We start from the raw sequence: 13,074 nt of genomic DNA on the forward strand, positions 1-13,074 counted from the left end.
GCAAAAAATTTTGGCACTTAAGCGGGCTTGGGTAGGGAGAGCCTTTCATGCCACTTACTCCACCTATTCTCGGGGAGTGGCGATCCTGGTGCACAGGAATATTGATTGCCAAGTTGAGAAGGTCAAACAGGATCACCATGGGAGATATATATTTGTTCAGGCCCGATTTAATGGGGTTCGGCTTCTACTGGCCTCTGTCTATGCCCCCCCTGCTGTTGAACACCACTTCCTACCCCACCTTGTAACGCTTCTGGCAGACATGGTCCCGTCTCCTATTATACTGATGGGGGATTACAATGCGGTTCTAAACCCAGCGATTGATACGACTACTGGCTCGCACTACAGTAAGCTGCCTCTAAAGAGCTGGGCGGATAGCAGTGCCTTTACTGAGGCGTGGAGGTGGAAACACCCGAATACGAGGGAATTCTCCTGTTACTCGGCCACACATAAATCGCATTCCCGCATAGATCTGGCCTTTGTATCCCCAGATATATTAGCAAAGTTGTCTTCAGTGGACTACTTGCCCAGGGGCATTTCGGATCATTCCCCCCTGTCGCTCACAGTGATCCTACGGGCCGAACCTATTGATAAAATTTGGAGGCTCCCCTCACACTGGATTGGTACCACTGCCACCGAACCCGTAGTTCAACCTGCTTTAGTGCAGTACTGGCAGCTCAACCCGGGCACTGCCGATACGTTTGTAGTCTGGGAGGCGTTTAAGGCAACAGCAAGGGGGGTGTACATATCGGGCATCAGCCAGGCAAAACGGAAAATTGGGTAACACGATTGGCTCTTTGGAATCAGACACTGCTGCCAAAGAACAGGTATATTTAGCTGATCCCTCTGATACGAATAGGAATGATTGGTTGCAGTCCTCTCGCTTACTTGCATTAGCCAATGTCGAACAGGCACGGGCGTACATTCAGAAGCAATCGCATAGGCTTTTTGAAATGGGGGACAAAGCTGGTAAGCTTTTGGCCATGCTGGTGCGAGACGAGTGTAATACGGCTTCCATCCCATGTATTGAAAATGATGCGGGTGAGTTGATAACCCAACCTCGGTGCATTGTAGATGTATTTCGGCAGTTTTATCAGGAACTTTATTCCTCAAAGGTGACCTGTTCTGACGTACAGTTGCTTGACTATCTGGGGGCCGTCCCACTGCCATACCTCTCTGATGCTACACAGGAACGGTTAGATGCGCTCATAACGCAGTCGGAAGTGGAACAGGTAATTAAATTGCTACCTACAGGCAAGGCCCCTGGCCCTGACGGCATCCCGGGTGAGTTTTACAAACACCATCTCTCTTTGGTGGTGGGGCCACTCACGGAGATATTTAATGATGTTGCTCTGAGGGGTGCAGTGCCTGAGTCTATGTCCCGTGCATATATTTCCATTATCCCAAAAAAAGGCAAAGATCCGCGGAAATGTGCTTCTTATAGGCCTATATCGCTTATTAACTGTGATGCCAAGATTTTAGCTAAAGTGTTGGCAAACAGGCTTAAACCATTTATGCAAGATTTAGTCCACTCGGATCAAACTGGCTTCATTCCCTCTAGGGCGACTGATATCAACATTCGGAGGCTTCTCACTCATCTACAGGTACGACACGACAATGCTGGCTCCCGAACCATTGTGGCATTAGATGCGGAGAAAGCCTTCGACTCAGTCGAATGGGCCTTTTTGTGGCACACCTTGAAGCGATATGGTTTTGGCCCTAGATATGTGGGGTGGATTCAGGCACTGTACCACTCACCGGTGGCTCAGATTAGGGCAAATTCTATGCTTTCGGTCAGTTTTAATTTGGGGAGGGGTACCAGGCAGGGCTGCCCCCTCTCTCCTTTTTTATTTTGTTTGGCAATTGAGCCACTTGCAGAACTAATCCGCACCTCTGTTGGGATTACGGGTTTGAAAATTGGTTCTCTGACCGAAAAGATATCGTTGTACGCTGACGATATGTTGATATACCTTGAGAACCCTGGCCCGGCCCTGGATGTCCTATTGGGGATTATATCTGAGAATGGGAAGTACTCTGGGCTTCGTGTGAACTGGCATAAATCTACATTGTTTGCCCTGGATCAGGCGGCCAAAAGACAGTTATCTCCGGATTCTCCGTTGCAATGGGTTGACACCTTTTTGTACCTGGGAATTTGGATTACTCAAGAGATAACCCGCTATAAGGCGGTCAATGTTGACCCTATTACTGCGGATATGGTTGCCAAATTTGCCCAATGGGAATTTTTTGCCATTGTCACTATACGGTAGGATCAACTTATTGAAAATGAAGTATGTGCCTAAATTTCTCTATATGTTTAGAAATTCTCCTATCTGGCTTACCAAATCCTTTTTTCAACAAGTGAACTCAGTTATATCCTCCTTTATTTGGGCCAAACGGGTTCCCAGAATCAGTATGGCAACATTGCACAGGTCCACTCAGGCTGGGGGTCTTGCCGTCCCGAATTTGTACTTGTACTACTTGGCTGCTTTATTGGTAACGGTGCGATGGTGGTTTGAATCTGATAGCACTAATGCATCCTGTACTTTAGAAGCGGGGATACTGGGCTCGAGGGAAGCCTTGAGGCTTTTGCCTTATAGAGGGCGGGAGGCACACCCACAAGTTACCCACTCTATGAACACAACCGTCAGAGCCTGGCAGCTGGCTCAAAAACTGGTGACTCCCGCTGGCTTGACCTACCACTCTCCCCATGCTCCGCTGTGGTGTAATAAGATGCTCCCACATTTTTTCGCCAACCTGGATTACAAATTTTGGGCAGGCAATGGTCTCAGATATGTGAAAGATTTGTACAATGAGGGAGAGCTAAAAAGCTTTCTGCAACTCAAGGCCTCCTGTTCAACACAACATGTTACACAATTTCGGTATGGTCAACTTCGCCATGCTGCTCAGGCGCAATTCCCGGATCCGCAGTCTAATATTGTAGCCACCTCTTTGGAAAACACTCTGCAACTTCAGGCAGTCGTCAAACCTCTTTCAGCCATCTATCATATCCTGTTGGCACCTGAGGAAAAACGACCGCTTAAATGCTTCCAGAAATGGATCAGGGACATTGAGAATTTGGACGAGGAGTCCTGGGAGCTGATTATGCGCCACATGTTGGCCACCACAATTTCGGCTAGAGACAAGTTGATACAACTGAAGTTTATGCATCGTTCTTACCTCACGCCGGTACGGCTTCATCATATGGATCCTACCAGAGATCAGAACTGCACCAGGGGCTGTGGGCACCCGGGGACTTGGTTCCATGTGGTGTGGACATGCCCCAAACTGACTCGCTATTGGACTGACGTTTTCTCATTTATTTCTAAGATTCTGGTCTTCCCTATATTGCCTCGGCCCAGCCTAGCGCTGTTGGGATGCATGGATGGAGATGTGGGGTCAATTGGTTGTCGGACTTTGCTCCAGCTGCTAATGTTCTATGCTAGGAAAATGATTGTTCTTCGGTGGAATCAGCGTGAAGCACCCAAACTTGAGGACTGGAAGGACCTTGTCAATAAAGCCCTCCCTTACTATAAAGCAGTATATATGTCTAGAGGCTGCACGGACAAGTTTATAGCTGTCTGGATGCTATGGGTATTGAATTCTGACACTAATAGCCCCCATGTGTTTTGAAAGGATGGTCTGTGCTAGCTCCACCAGATATTAGTCTTGTCTACTGTTTACCCCCTCCACACTCCACACCCTCTTGGACTCTCTTTCTTTCTTTCTTTCTTTCTTTCTTTCCTCTCCCCTCTGACGTATTTCCTTTATTGTTTTTCCTTTTTTTTTTTTTTTTATTTTTTACTGACTATGTATAATTTTTGAGTCCTTTACGGGACACTGTCTGTCTTGTTTTTTGTGTGTGAGAAAACCAATAAAAACACTTTTAAAAAAAAAAAAAAAAAATACACTATGTGAAAGTTCAAGTTAGAATTGTTTGTATAATGTAAATCATCAGCTCACTATAAACCTTCTGCAAAATCTCCCCTATCTCCACTGCAGTTCTATCTTGAATTTCACTGCCTCCTCAAACCTATATCTTCACAGCCAACCGCAGCTCTGAAACCTCGCACATGGACAGTTGAAATTCCTTGGTTGCTTAGCATCCCTTCTAAGCTATTTTCAAATCAGCCAAACTTCTGTGTTAGCTGCTGTACAGTAGTGCTTTCACTTGTCTGGAAGTTAGTGTGTGCCCTTCATTTACATAATGACATCACCAGCAGGGGACAAGATAGGGAAATCTCGTGATACTGCTAGTGGAGGAGTTAACTGAAACTAGGCATTCTGGGTAGAAAACTCAGTGCATTCATTTGCATGTTATTGCCACAGTATGAAAAACTGTATAGGTAGTTTGATCAAACGTGTTGAGGCTGTACTGGTCAGATTGTAATATGTGTTTGATTTTGGCTGTGATAGGTGCCTTTCAAATTTACAGTATGTGTTGGTGATTATTGGTTAGCAAGTGTGGCAGCTACAAATAGGAAAATAGGAAACTACAAATAGATTTAAAGGCAACAAATTCTAATGATTTAATTTTTTAAGTTATTGACTAAATAACTAAATATATTATTCCTGATTGTAGGTATGTTGTTGGCATTGACATGACGAATCCTGGCAAGCTTTTTATTTTTTGGGGAAAATAATGCTTGTAAAAAAATAAATCCAGCAATCAGTTGATAATAAATCAACCCAATAATATAAATTCAGATATAATTTTAGCAACATCACCTAGCTTTATGCTAATATTTCTATTTGCTTGGTTGTACACACTGCCAATGCCTTTATTTGAGTATTGTACTGTATTGAGTTTTGAGTATTGTATTGTTGTATGTATTTTTAGCTATAAAGTTGGTTTTTCCAAGAGATACACAGAGCAAAACTTTAAATACATTATATATCAAGTATATAAAACTTTTTAACATTTTTAACTTATATAAAATGTCTTTTGGTCATTATGAGGTAAAATCAATGAAACTGGTATATACAAATACTTCTCTTATGGATACTATTAATATTGATATTACAGATATATAATATAATTCATAGTATTGGCTCAATTACAAATTTGTGTTTTTCTTTGAAGAGAATGACTGATCTATGCCAGCTGTGGGAACGTTTTCTTTTTTGAATTAATAAACATTTTAAGGATTATCCGTAGGAATAACACATTGCTTCATAGATCAATCTGAAAGGGGAACTATCGTGAAAATGAAAACTTAATATAAGCTTCAGCATACTAAAATAAGAAGTTTTCTAAATATAATCTATTAAAGATTCTGTACCATTTCTGAAATAATCAAGTTTATCTTCACTATTCCTCTCTCACCATCTGTTTCTCTTTATTCTGTCTTCATGCATGGGTTGGGTGTCAGGTAATCATTGACATTTAGATCCAATATATCTTATAGGGAGCTCCTTTTGCCTAGAAGATGTATTAGAGCTCACTCTATTAATATTGCCAGACATCATGTCTCTCTACATGCAGGATTTGTGCAAAAGGCAGTTATTTTGTTTGTACTGCATTCAGTTATTTGAGTGAGCTCTATTTCATACTTGGAATGGAACCCCCCCTATAAGATATATTGGATCTAACTGTCAATGACCATATGACACCAGATTGCTGCAATAAGACAGAATGAAGAGAAATAGATGCTGAGAGAGGAATAGTGAAGATAAACTTGATTATTTCAGAAGCAATGCAGAATATTTAATTGGTTGTATTTAGAAAGTTTGTTATTTCAGTGTGATGAAGCTAATATAAAATTTAAATTTTTAAACATAATAAAAAAAAAAGTAGATGAGGGTATATAAACAGTACAAAATGCTAAAAAAATTTATTATTATAGATGCATTTAAGTAGGATTGTGTTCTTTAACAGGCAAAAAAAACCAGAGCTACAACAATTTGGTTTTTCTTCATGTTTTGATTTGGAATAGAATGTGCAATGTTCCCAGTGCATTTGCGTGTATGAAAATAAAAGCAATTATAAGGATTTTGAGCCTTATTCACTTTTTTTAAACACACTGCTATTCTTCTGAGTACAACTGTGTATATACATAGTGAAAAGAAGAGAGATTGATTTAAAAAAAAAGCACACCATTTGCAGTTTACTAGCCTCTTGTTGCAGTGTCAGTCACAAAAGTGACTAGCAGTGGTCTAGCAGCTGCAGTTTAGTGAATGCCATTAGATTCTAAGTTTTTGTGTAATGTGTAGTAAAGTGGAATATACAATATATATTGTATTCTGCTCTTCTCCGCTGTGCAGTTTTCATTTAGATTTTTTTGTTTTGCTCGTCAAATGAGGTACCTGCCTGGGGTCCCTGTGCCTTTGCGCCCTAGGCACGTGCCTAACTCTAGTTCCGGCCCTGTGTAGTGTAACAGTGGTGATAACTTGCTAACCTAAATTAAAATTTAGCCCACTATAACCATGTTGCAATACACTGATATTTAGTGCCTTAACACTGTTTATATCTGTAGTTCTGTTATAATGAAGTTAGTAATGGCTATTATGTATATAGTCTCTTCACTGTGCATATATGTTACCATTTTGATAGGAGAACATAGTCATGCAGGTAAAGTTGTGTGTGGATTTGTTTTCATAAAAATGTGTTAGAAACATTTCCTCAGTGAAAGCATCCTGCTACTTATTTTTACCCTAACCATTTGTTTTAACATTGCATTGATAGCAATCTCAAAAATATTTGGACTTAAAAGCAGGAAGCCAGGCCCTTAAGAGTACAAAGGTACTGGAAGACCCTGCATCCGTCCCCTTTGACAAATACAAAACATATGTAAAAGAGCCCAGATGTCAATTATGCACCCGTTTTATGTACAAAGCTGAGCTGTTTTTTTTTTTTTTTATAAATAAGTATTGTATTTATTTTATGCCCCCTACTGGACCTTAAAATGGAATTCACTAAAAAGGTCCTCTTCAACCCATTCTATTCAATCTATTGACATATCAAGACACTGAAATATTTTGTGCCTTAAGCTACCAAAAAATGTCCTCCCCTTTAAAAAAACAGGGATTGTTTGGTCATATATTGTAATATATTTAAGATGGGCAACTACATCAAAGTCATCCCTGATCTGGTCAGTCCTACACTCAACTTTTATCTGATTCATTAAGAACTCTTCTTCATTATACATTTCTCTGAAGGAGAAGGTATCCCTGCTGCTATACCCCTCACCACTTCCAGATCTACTCCGTTTTCTAGTCTCCTCAAGGAAATAGGACTGCTCATGATTTTTATGGACAGAATCTACTGGCACCAGGAGTTCCCTAAGAGATCTCCATACAGGAGTTCCTCTAGGAGTTACTGGAGTTACTGCTGGGGTCCAAAGTCTCCTTTGGAGAGAGCTACACAGAAATATCTGTTATAAATCCAATGTGAGCATTACATTAGTACTTGGTTGCATTGGGTTTACCTAATTTAACCTTGCTGCATTACTGACACACTTCGGGGGGATACTGATTCAGCTTCAGGACAGCTGTAAATTGACATATATCCATTATACCATGGCAGAGGGCAATCAAAAGGTGCCCTTTTCTAGGGGGGCTGCACAAACCACAACAGTTTAATACCTGGATTGTGTTAGATGCTGCAAACTCCTTTCCTTTGGCAGAAAAAACCATTATGTGCCACATGCAGTAAACACACCACTGAGGAGTCTTCTAAGGACCATGAACCAGCACCTCCCCCCCCCTCCCCAGTACTACTGGAGCCAGAGGTGATGATTGCTCCCCCTGTGCCACAGACCATGTCTCCTCCCACTCAAGACCCTCCTGCTTGGCAATGCAAATTTCCACAGGCATTCCCAAGTTAATGGACTGCTAAGATAAATTGCTTGATAAACTTGACCAGGGTTCTGCAGAATCCCACTCTAAACCTCACAAGAGACAGACTCCTACCTCAATGGAGGAAATTCGAGACATTGAATCCCAACAAGTTTCTGCTCATTGGAATGACATTTGCTTGCAAAGATACTTCATGTGTTCAGAAGCTGAAACCCAAAATACCCATTATGCACTAAATTGTCTGTACTGGCTCATAGCAACCAATGCATTGGATCTCTTAGTCACACACCTCAAGGCAATTAATTGTACCATTAAATATATATAAAGAAGTCATGCTGGAAAGTCTCTTACATTTGCATGCATTGACACAAGAAGATTCTTCACTTAGCTTAAAATACTGTGTAGTGTTACTGTTCTACAATTATCTGTTGCAAAATTAGGAAATAATTTCCACTGTTGCAGTTACAATCATCAATTAATAACAATGACAGACAGAAGCTTCTTTCAGTAGCATTCATATTTTTAAATAACTGTAAAATCATTCAGAACCTATAATTAATGTATATTTTGACATGGCTTAGAATTACATTTGCTTTCATTATAAAAATACATTTCAGGTATACATAAATATTCATGCACAAATACAATTTGCATATGAATATGGTACAGACTCCTTACAAAGCATGTAACAATGTACACCAAATGTATCTTATATGTGTTCGAGTACATGTTCTGTTTGGTGTACCATCAGATAAATCAAACTAATGTGGTTTACTTTTTGACGGTATAGATAGCAACACTAAGGCGGCAAGGTAGATACATATGCTCAACAGTTCCTGAAAATGCAGAAAAAGAAGCACAGAGCCTCTTTGTCACTGAGGTAAGAGCAGTAGTCATTCCGTATGTTTCCTTGCATAGAGGTGAGAATTAAAGTGATAGCAAGACAATTTCTTTAAGGGGGTTGTTATTTTTTAATTAACTGTTTGAATGGTATATGGGGTAATATTTTTAGACCTTTGAAATTGGCTTTCGTTTTTTATTATTTGTGGCATCGGAGTTATTTAACTCAATAGAGTCTAAAAGAGTTATTTAATATTTTTATTCAGCAGCTCTCCCATTTGCAGTTTCACCAGTCTGGTTTCTAGGGTTCAGATTACCTAGCAACCATGCATTGATTTGAATGAGAGAATGGTGTATAAACGGGGGAGTCCTGGATAGAAATATGAGTATTAAAGGTAGCAATAACAGTAAATGTGTAGCGTTACAAAGCGTATCTTTTTAGATGGGGAGAGTGACTTTGAAAGCTGAAAAAGAAGAAGGCAAATTATTTTAAAACCATAAAATTCTATAACATACTAAGGGAAAACGACCTTTGTTAGTAAGTTTTAGTGGAAGTGGCTCAAAGAAAAACTTGTAAAAAAAAGTTACGTGATTTTTATGCTGTTTTTCATACAGCGATGCCCAGACACATGTGGCAAATTATTCTGCTGTTTTTTACATAACTGCCCCTAAAAGTTAAAAAAAAGGTGAACTACCCCTTTAATGAAATGTTTGTGGCATTTGGGTATTGGGAAAGACCCGGTTCCCAAATAATTGTTGCAGAAGACTGTTATGCTTATCTAATAATGCTAGGAAGGCTAAAACTATTGAGGGACTCCAAATGTTATTCTTTCATTGGCATCCTTTACTATCCTTTCCCATGACTGGGCAGATAACTGTGATTATTCTGCTGTAATAACTTCTTAAAAACTGAGCACATCTCAATTCCGGTTTACTTGCTACAATTCGTCCTATCCTTTCTTCTTGGTTTTGACACATTTACAGTCATAGCGTGCAAAATGTGTTGTTTGAATATTCCAAATTTTATCTAGCATATTTCAATAAAGAGTAAGGCATCCTGAACTCTAGTGTAATCTGGGGCACCACTGTTCCTGACGATCTGAAGTTGTTATTTATCTAGGTAGTTGTTGTACCTGCTGTGACCTGTCAGTTGTCTTAGTACACACACATTTGAAATACATTCCTGTAATTTATACCCCAAAACAATGATACATGCTCTAGTGAGACACCTTCTTTGGCTTCCCTTTTAAACAGTGTTCATGTAAGGTTTTCTGCAAAAAATATAAATGGAACCAGTCACCAATTACCACCCACCTTTACATTTCCTTTGGTTTTTGGCCAGAAATGGATTTTGTCCTCTTGACGTCTAAGAACGTCATTGTATTTTTGGTAATAATTATTTATATAGTGCCAGCAAATTATACAAATAATTTTAAACAACAAACGGGGTAATACAATTAACAGACAAAGGTTACAATATAAACTATAGGATTAGAGCTCTCATAATATTAAAGGGGACCCGTCACCCAAAAAAATTATTCAAAATCCTATTTTATCACATTAGTCAAGCAAAATGAACTTTAATTACACTATATAAATTATCTGAATCTTGTTTCCTTTAGTCTGGGATTTCAAAATTATAGCAAGCAGGCAGCAGCCATTTTGTGCACGCTGTTATTAAGGCAAGCCTTGTATCATCTCAGAATCTTGTTTGTGCACCAGAATGGGGGACCCGATGTCCATCTCCGTGCCCTGGTTACACAATTAAATGGTAAAGAGAACCGGGGAATATGTGGAGAGCAGTGACATCTAGGAAGTGCTGAATGGAAAGTGAAGGTAATTCACTTACAACAGCTATGAATGCTTTAATAAAAAATAGAAATTTGATTGTTTAATTTGAAAAGGACTTTATAGATTTGTGTGTCTGGGTGACAGGTCCACTTTAATAGCTGTGTGTTACACACAGATAAACATTTTTACATATTGACATTTTATATATATGACCCCATGGCCAATGATTATTACAAGCAAGGGCCTTCGTAGGCCTTTTAGGACAGGACACAACAGCTTTATGTGGTCCTGGGCAGATTTTCATACCTATATAAAAATATGTCGTTCTGATCAACGTCGTAGATTGCGTTGTAAGGGAAGAGCAGCTTTCTTTCAGCAGTCTGTCAGTTGTCAAAAACATCTTAAAAATTAGCTAATAATTTTGATGCTCTAGCTAATTAAACAGAACCCTGATAATGATTTTTCCCATTGTTTATTCTGTTTAATCAGTGTATTAAAACATATAATTCTGATTGGCACGTGGTCACCTATAAACATGAAGATTACTCAGGAGATTTCCGGCAGCTGCCTGGGTGAGTTTGTACAATGTATCCAAGACTATTGTATAAGTATATGTGTGTATGATATAACGGTCTGTATAAGTGTGTGTGTATTATATATATTCTATATTTATGTTTAATTTAAATATGTGTGTGTGTATATATGTGTGTGTGTGTCTCTTTTTTCCAACCCAAATTAACTATGTAACTAATGGTTTTGAAGACCGTTAAAGGAGTACTAAACACCAAAAAATGACTGCTTAAAAATGCCATATTTTATACACTGAACTTATTGCACAAATCAAGTTTCATCTTCTCAATAGCTGCAATGTTCCAGTATTTCAAACTTGTCACAGGGGTCACCATCTTGGAAAGTGTCTGCGACACTCACATGCTCAGTGGGCTCTGAGCAGCTGTTGAGAAGCTAAGCTTAGCGATTGTCACAATTTTACAAGCAGAAAAGGAGGTTTGTCTGTAAAATAGGCTGAAACTGCAAGGCTGATTCAGATATTAGATTCAGATGCTAATTGCACAGTTTTCTGTGCTGATATGTAGTAATTATCTGTATAAATGTCACAATATAAGGCTGATTGTAATTAATATTCTGTGTGTACTGTATATTGTGAGTGGGTCCCTATGCTCTGGTAATTGACAGCAGCACAGAGCATGTGCAGTGAATCATCAGAAAAGATGTTGGGCAGCTACTTGGGCATCTTTGGAGATCTTTACTGCTAAAGGGCTTTGGTTGCCTTGGGCTGGTACAGAAACCCAAAAAATAATGTACAATATCTCTACCCTACTTCTTTATTTAAGCTTTAGTTCTCCTTTAAGTGAAAATGGTGACAGATCAATTTTGTGAAGTGTGTGCTTATTGACTATACACTGCATGGCTAAAGTTTGTAACTTGGTCATTATGAGTCACTAAAATTATATAAAAATTCTTAAGAATATCTGTTTGGGATCTAGTTCAGCATCTTAAGAACTATCTTATCCGTTATGGGTCAGTGCATTTTCAAACATGTCTATAAGACTTTAAATAATGGGTATTCCACCAGGTAATTCTGCTGTTAGGATGTCTTCAAAGAGAATTATAGTCTCTTATGAGTAATTTTGCATTATAGATATGGGATCCTTTATCTGGAAACCTGTTATCCAGAAAGCTTTGAATGGTTTCTTTTTTTGTAAAAATAAAAATATATTGTACTTGATCCAAACTAACATATAATTCTTATTTGAAGCAAAACCAGCCTTTTGGATTTATTTAATGTTTAGAGGATTTTCTAGTATGAAGATCCAAACTATGGAAAGATCTGTTCTCATGAAAACTCTGGGTCCCGAGCATTTTGGATAACAGATCCCATACCTGTATATGTATATTTTTTTAAAGAGGTACTTTTGAGAAAAAAAGGGTCTTAAAGACTGAGGGCTATATTTCCTATAAAAGAAGGCTTTCCAGTGAGAAGTATTCTGCATGGGCTGCCCCCTGTCGCTCTGTTTTCATTTCACTGTGCTGGTTTCTGGAGAGCTGGAGCAGAGTCCCCAAGCCCAGCACAGTGTATGAATTGCTGCAGTTCTCCCTTTAATATAAGCTCAGTAAGGTAATGTTTAGCTTTTTTGGCACCATTTTTTTTTCACAAAAACTCACAAATTTGAGTTATGTTTTAAAAAACTCAAATGTTTGGTATTTAGTAAGCACAAAAAAATAGAAAACACTTGAATGTAAAACTTTGGTATCTAACAGTTTGCGAGTTCATGTAGAAGTCAGTAGGAGTTGTCCTAGGTAAAATTCAAGCTATCTTTTTAATTAGAGATTTTTGAGTTTTTTTGAGCTTGCAAACTCACAAATTCGAGGTATTCACGTTTTTATCTGCAATTTTATCCAATAGAGTTTTTTCTATTTCGGATTTTTTAATAAATAAGCAGACATTCAAATTTTTAATTATTTGTTTATTCGAAATACAAAAAACCTCTAAAATCTCACAAATTCAATTTTTTTTTAAATAAATAAGCACATTATCAAATCGACCAAACTTGCTAACTTTCTGAACTACTAATGGGAAGCTTTAGAGCAGAAAATAAAACAAATTAATTTGTTTTAGAAAAAGTTCAAAAA

The 13,074-nt window shown here is 38.6% G+C and overlaps 1 protein-coding gene across 18 annotated transcripts in view; it reads left to right on the forward strand.

Moving 5' to 3' along the window:
- Positions 1–13,074, forward strand: part of LOC108709750 (dedicator of cytokinesis protein 9) — a 161,326-nt gene that overhangs the window by 66,517 nt on the left and 81,735 nt on the right. For all 18 annotated transcript variants that reach the window (XM_041584268.1, XM_018249866.2, XM_041584279.1 and 15 more), the window contains exons 3-4: positions 8,582–8,671; positions 10,912–10,994. In XM_041584268.1, the coding sequence (XP_041440202.1) occupies positions 8,582–8,671; positions 10,912–10,994 (173 nt within the window). The remainder of the gene's footprint in view (positions 1–8,581; positions 8,672–10,911; positions 10,995–13,074) is intronic.

Source organism: Xenopus laevis, chromosome 2S (genome assembly GCF_017654675.1).
Source record: "Xenopus laevis strain J_2021 chromosome 2S, Xenopus_laevis_v10.1, whole genome shotgun sequence".
NCBI classification, from domain to species: domain Eukaryota; kingdom Metazoa; phylum Chordata; class Amphibia; order Anura; family Pipidae; genus Xenopus; species Xenopus laevis.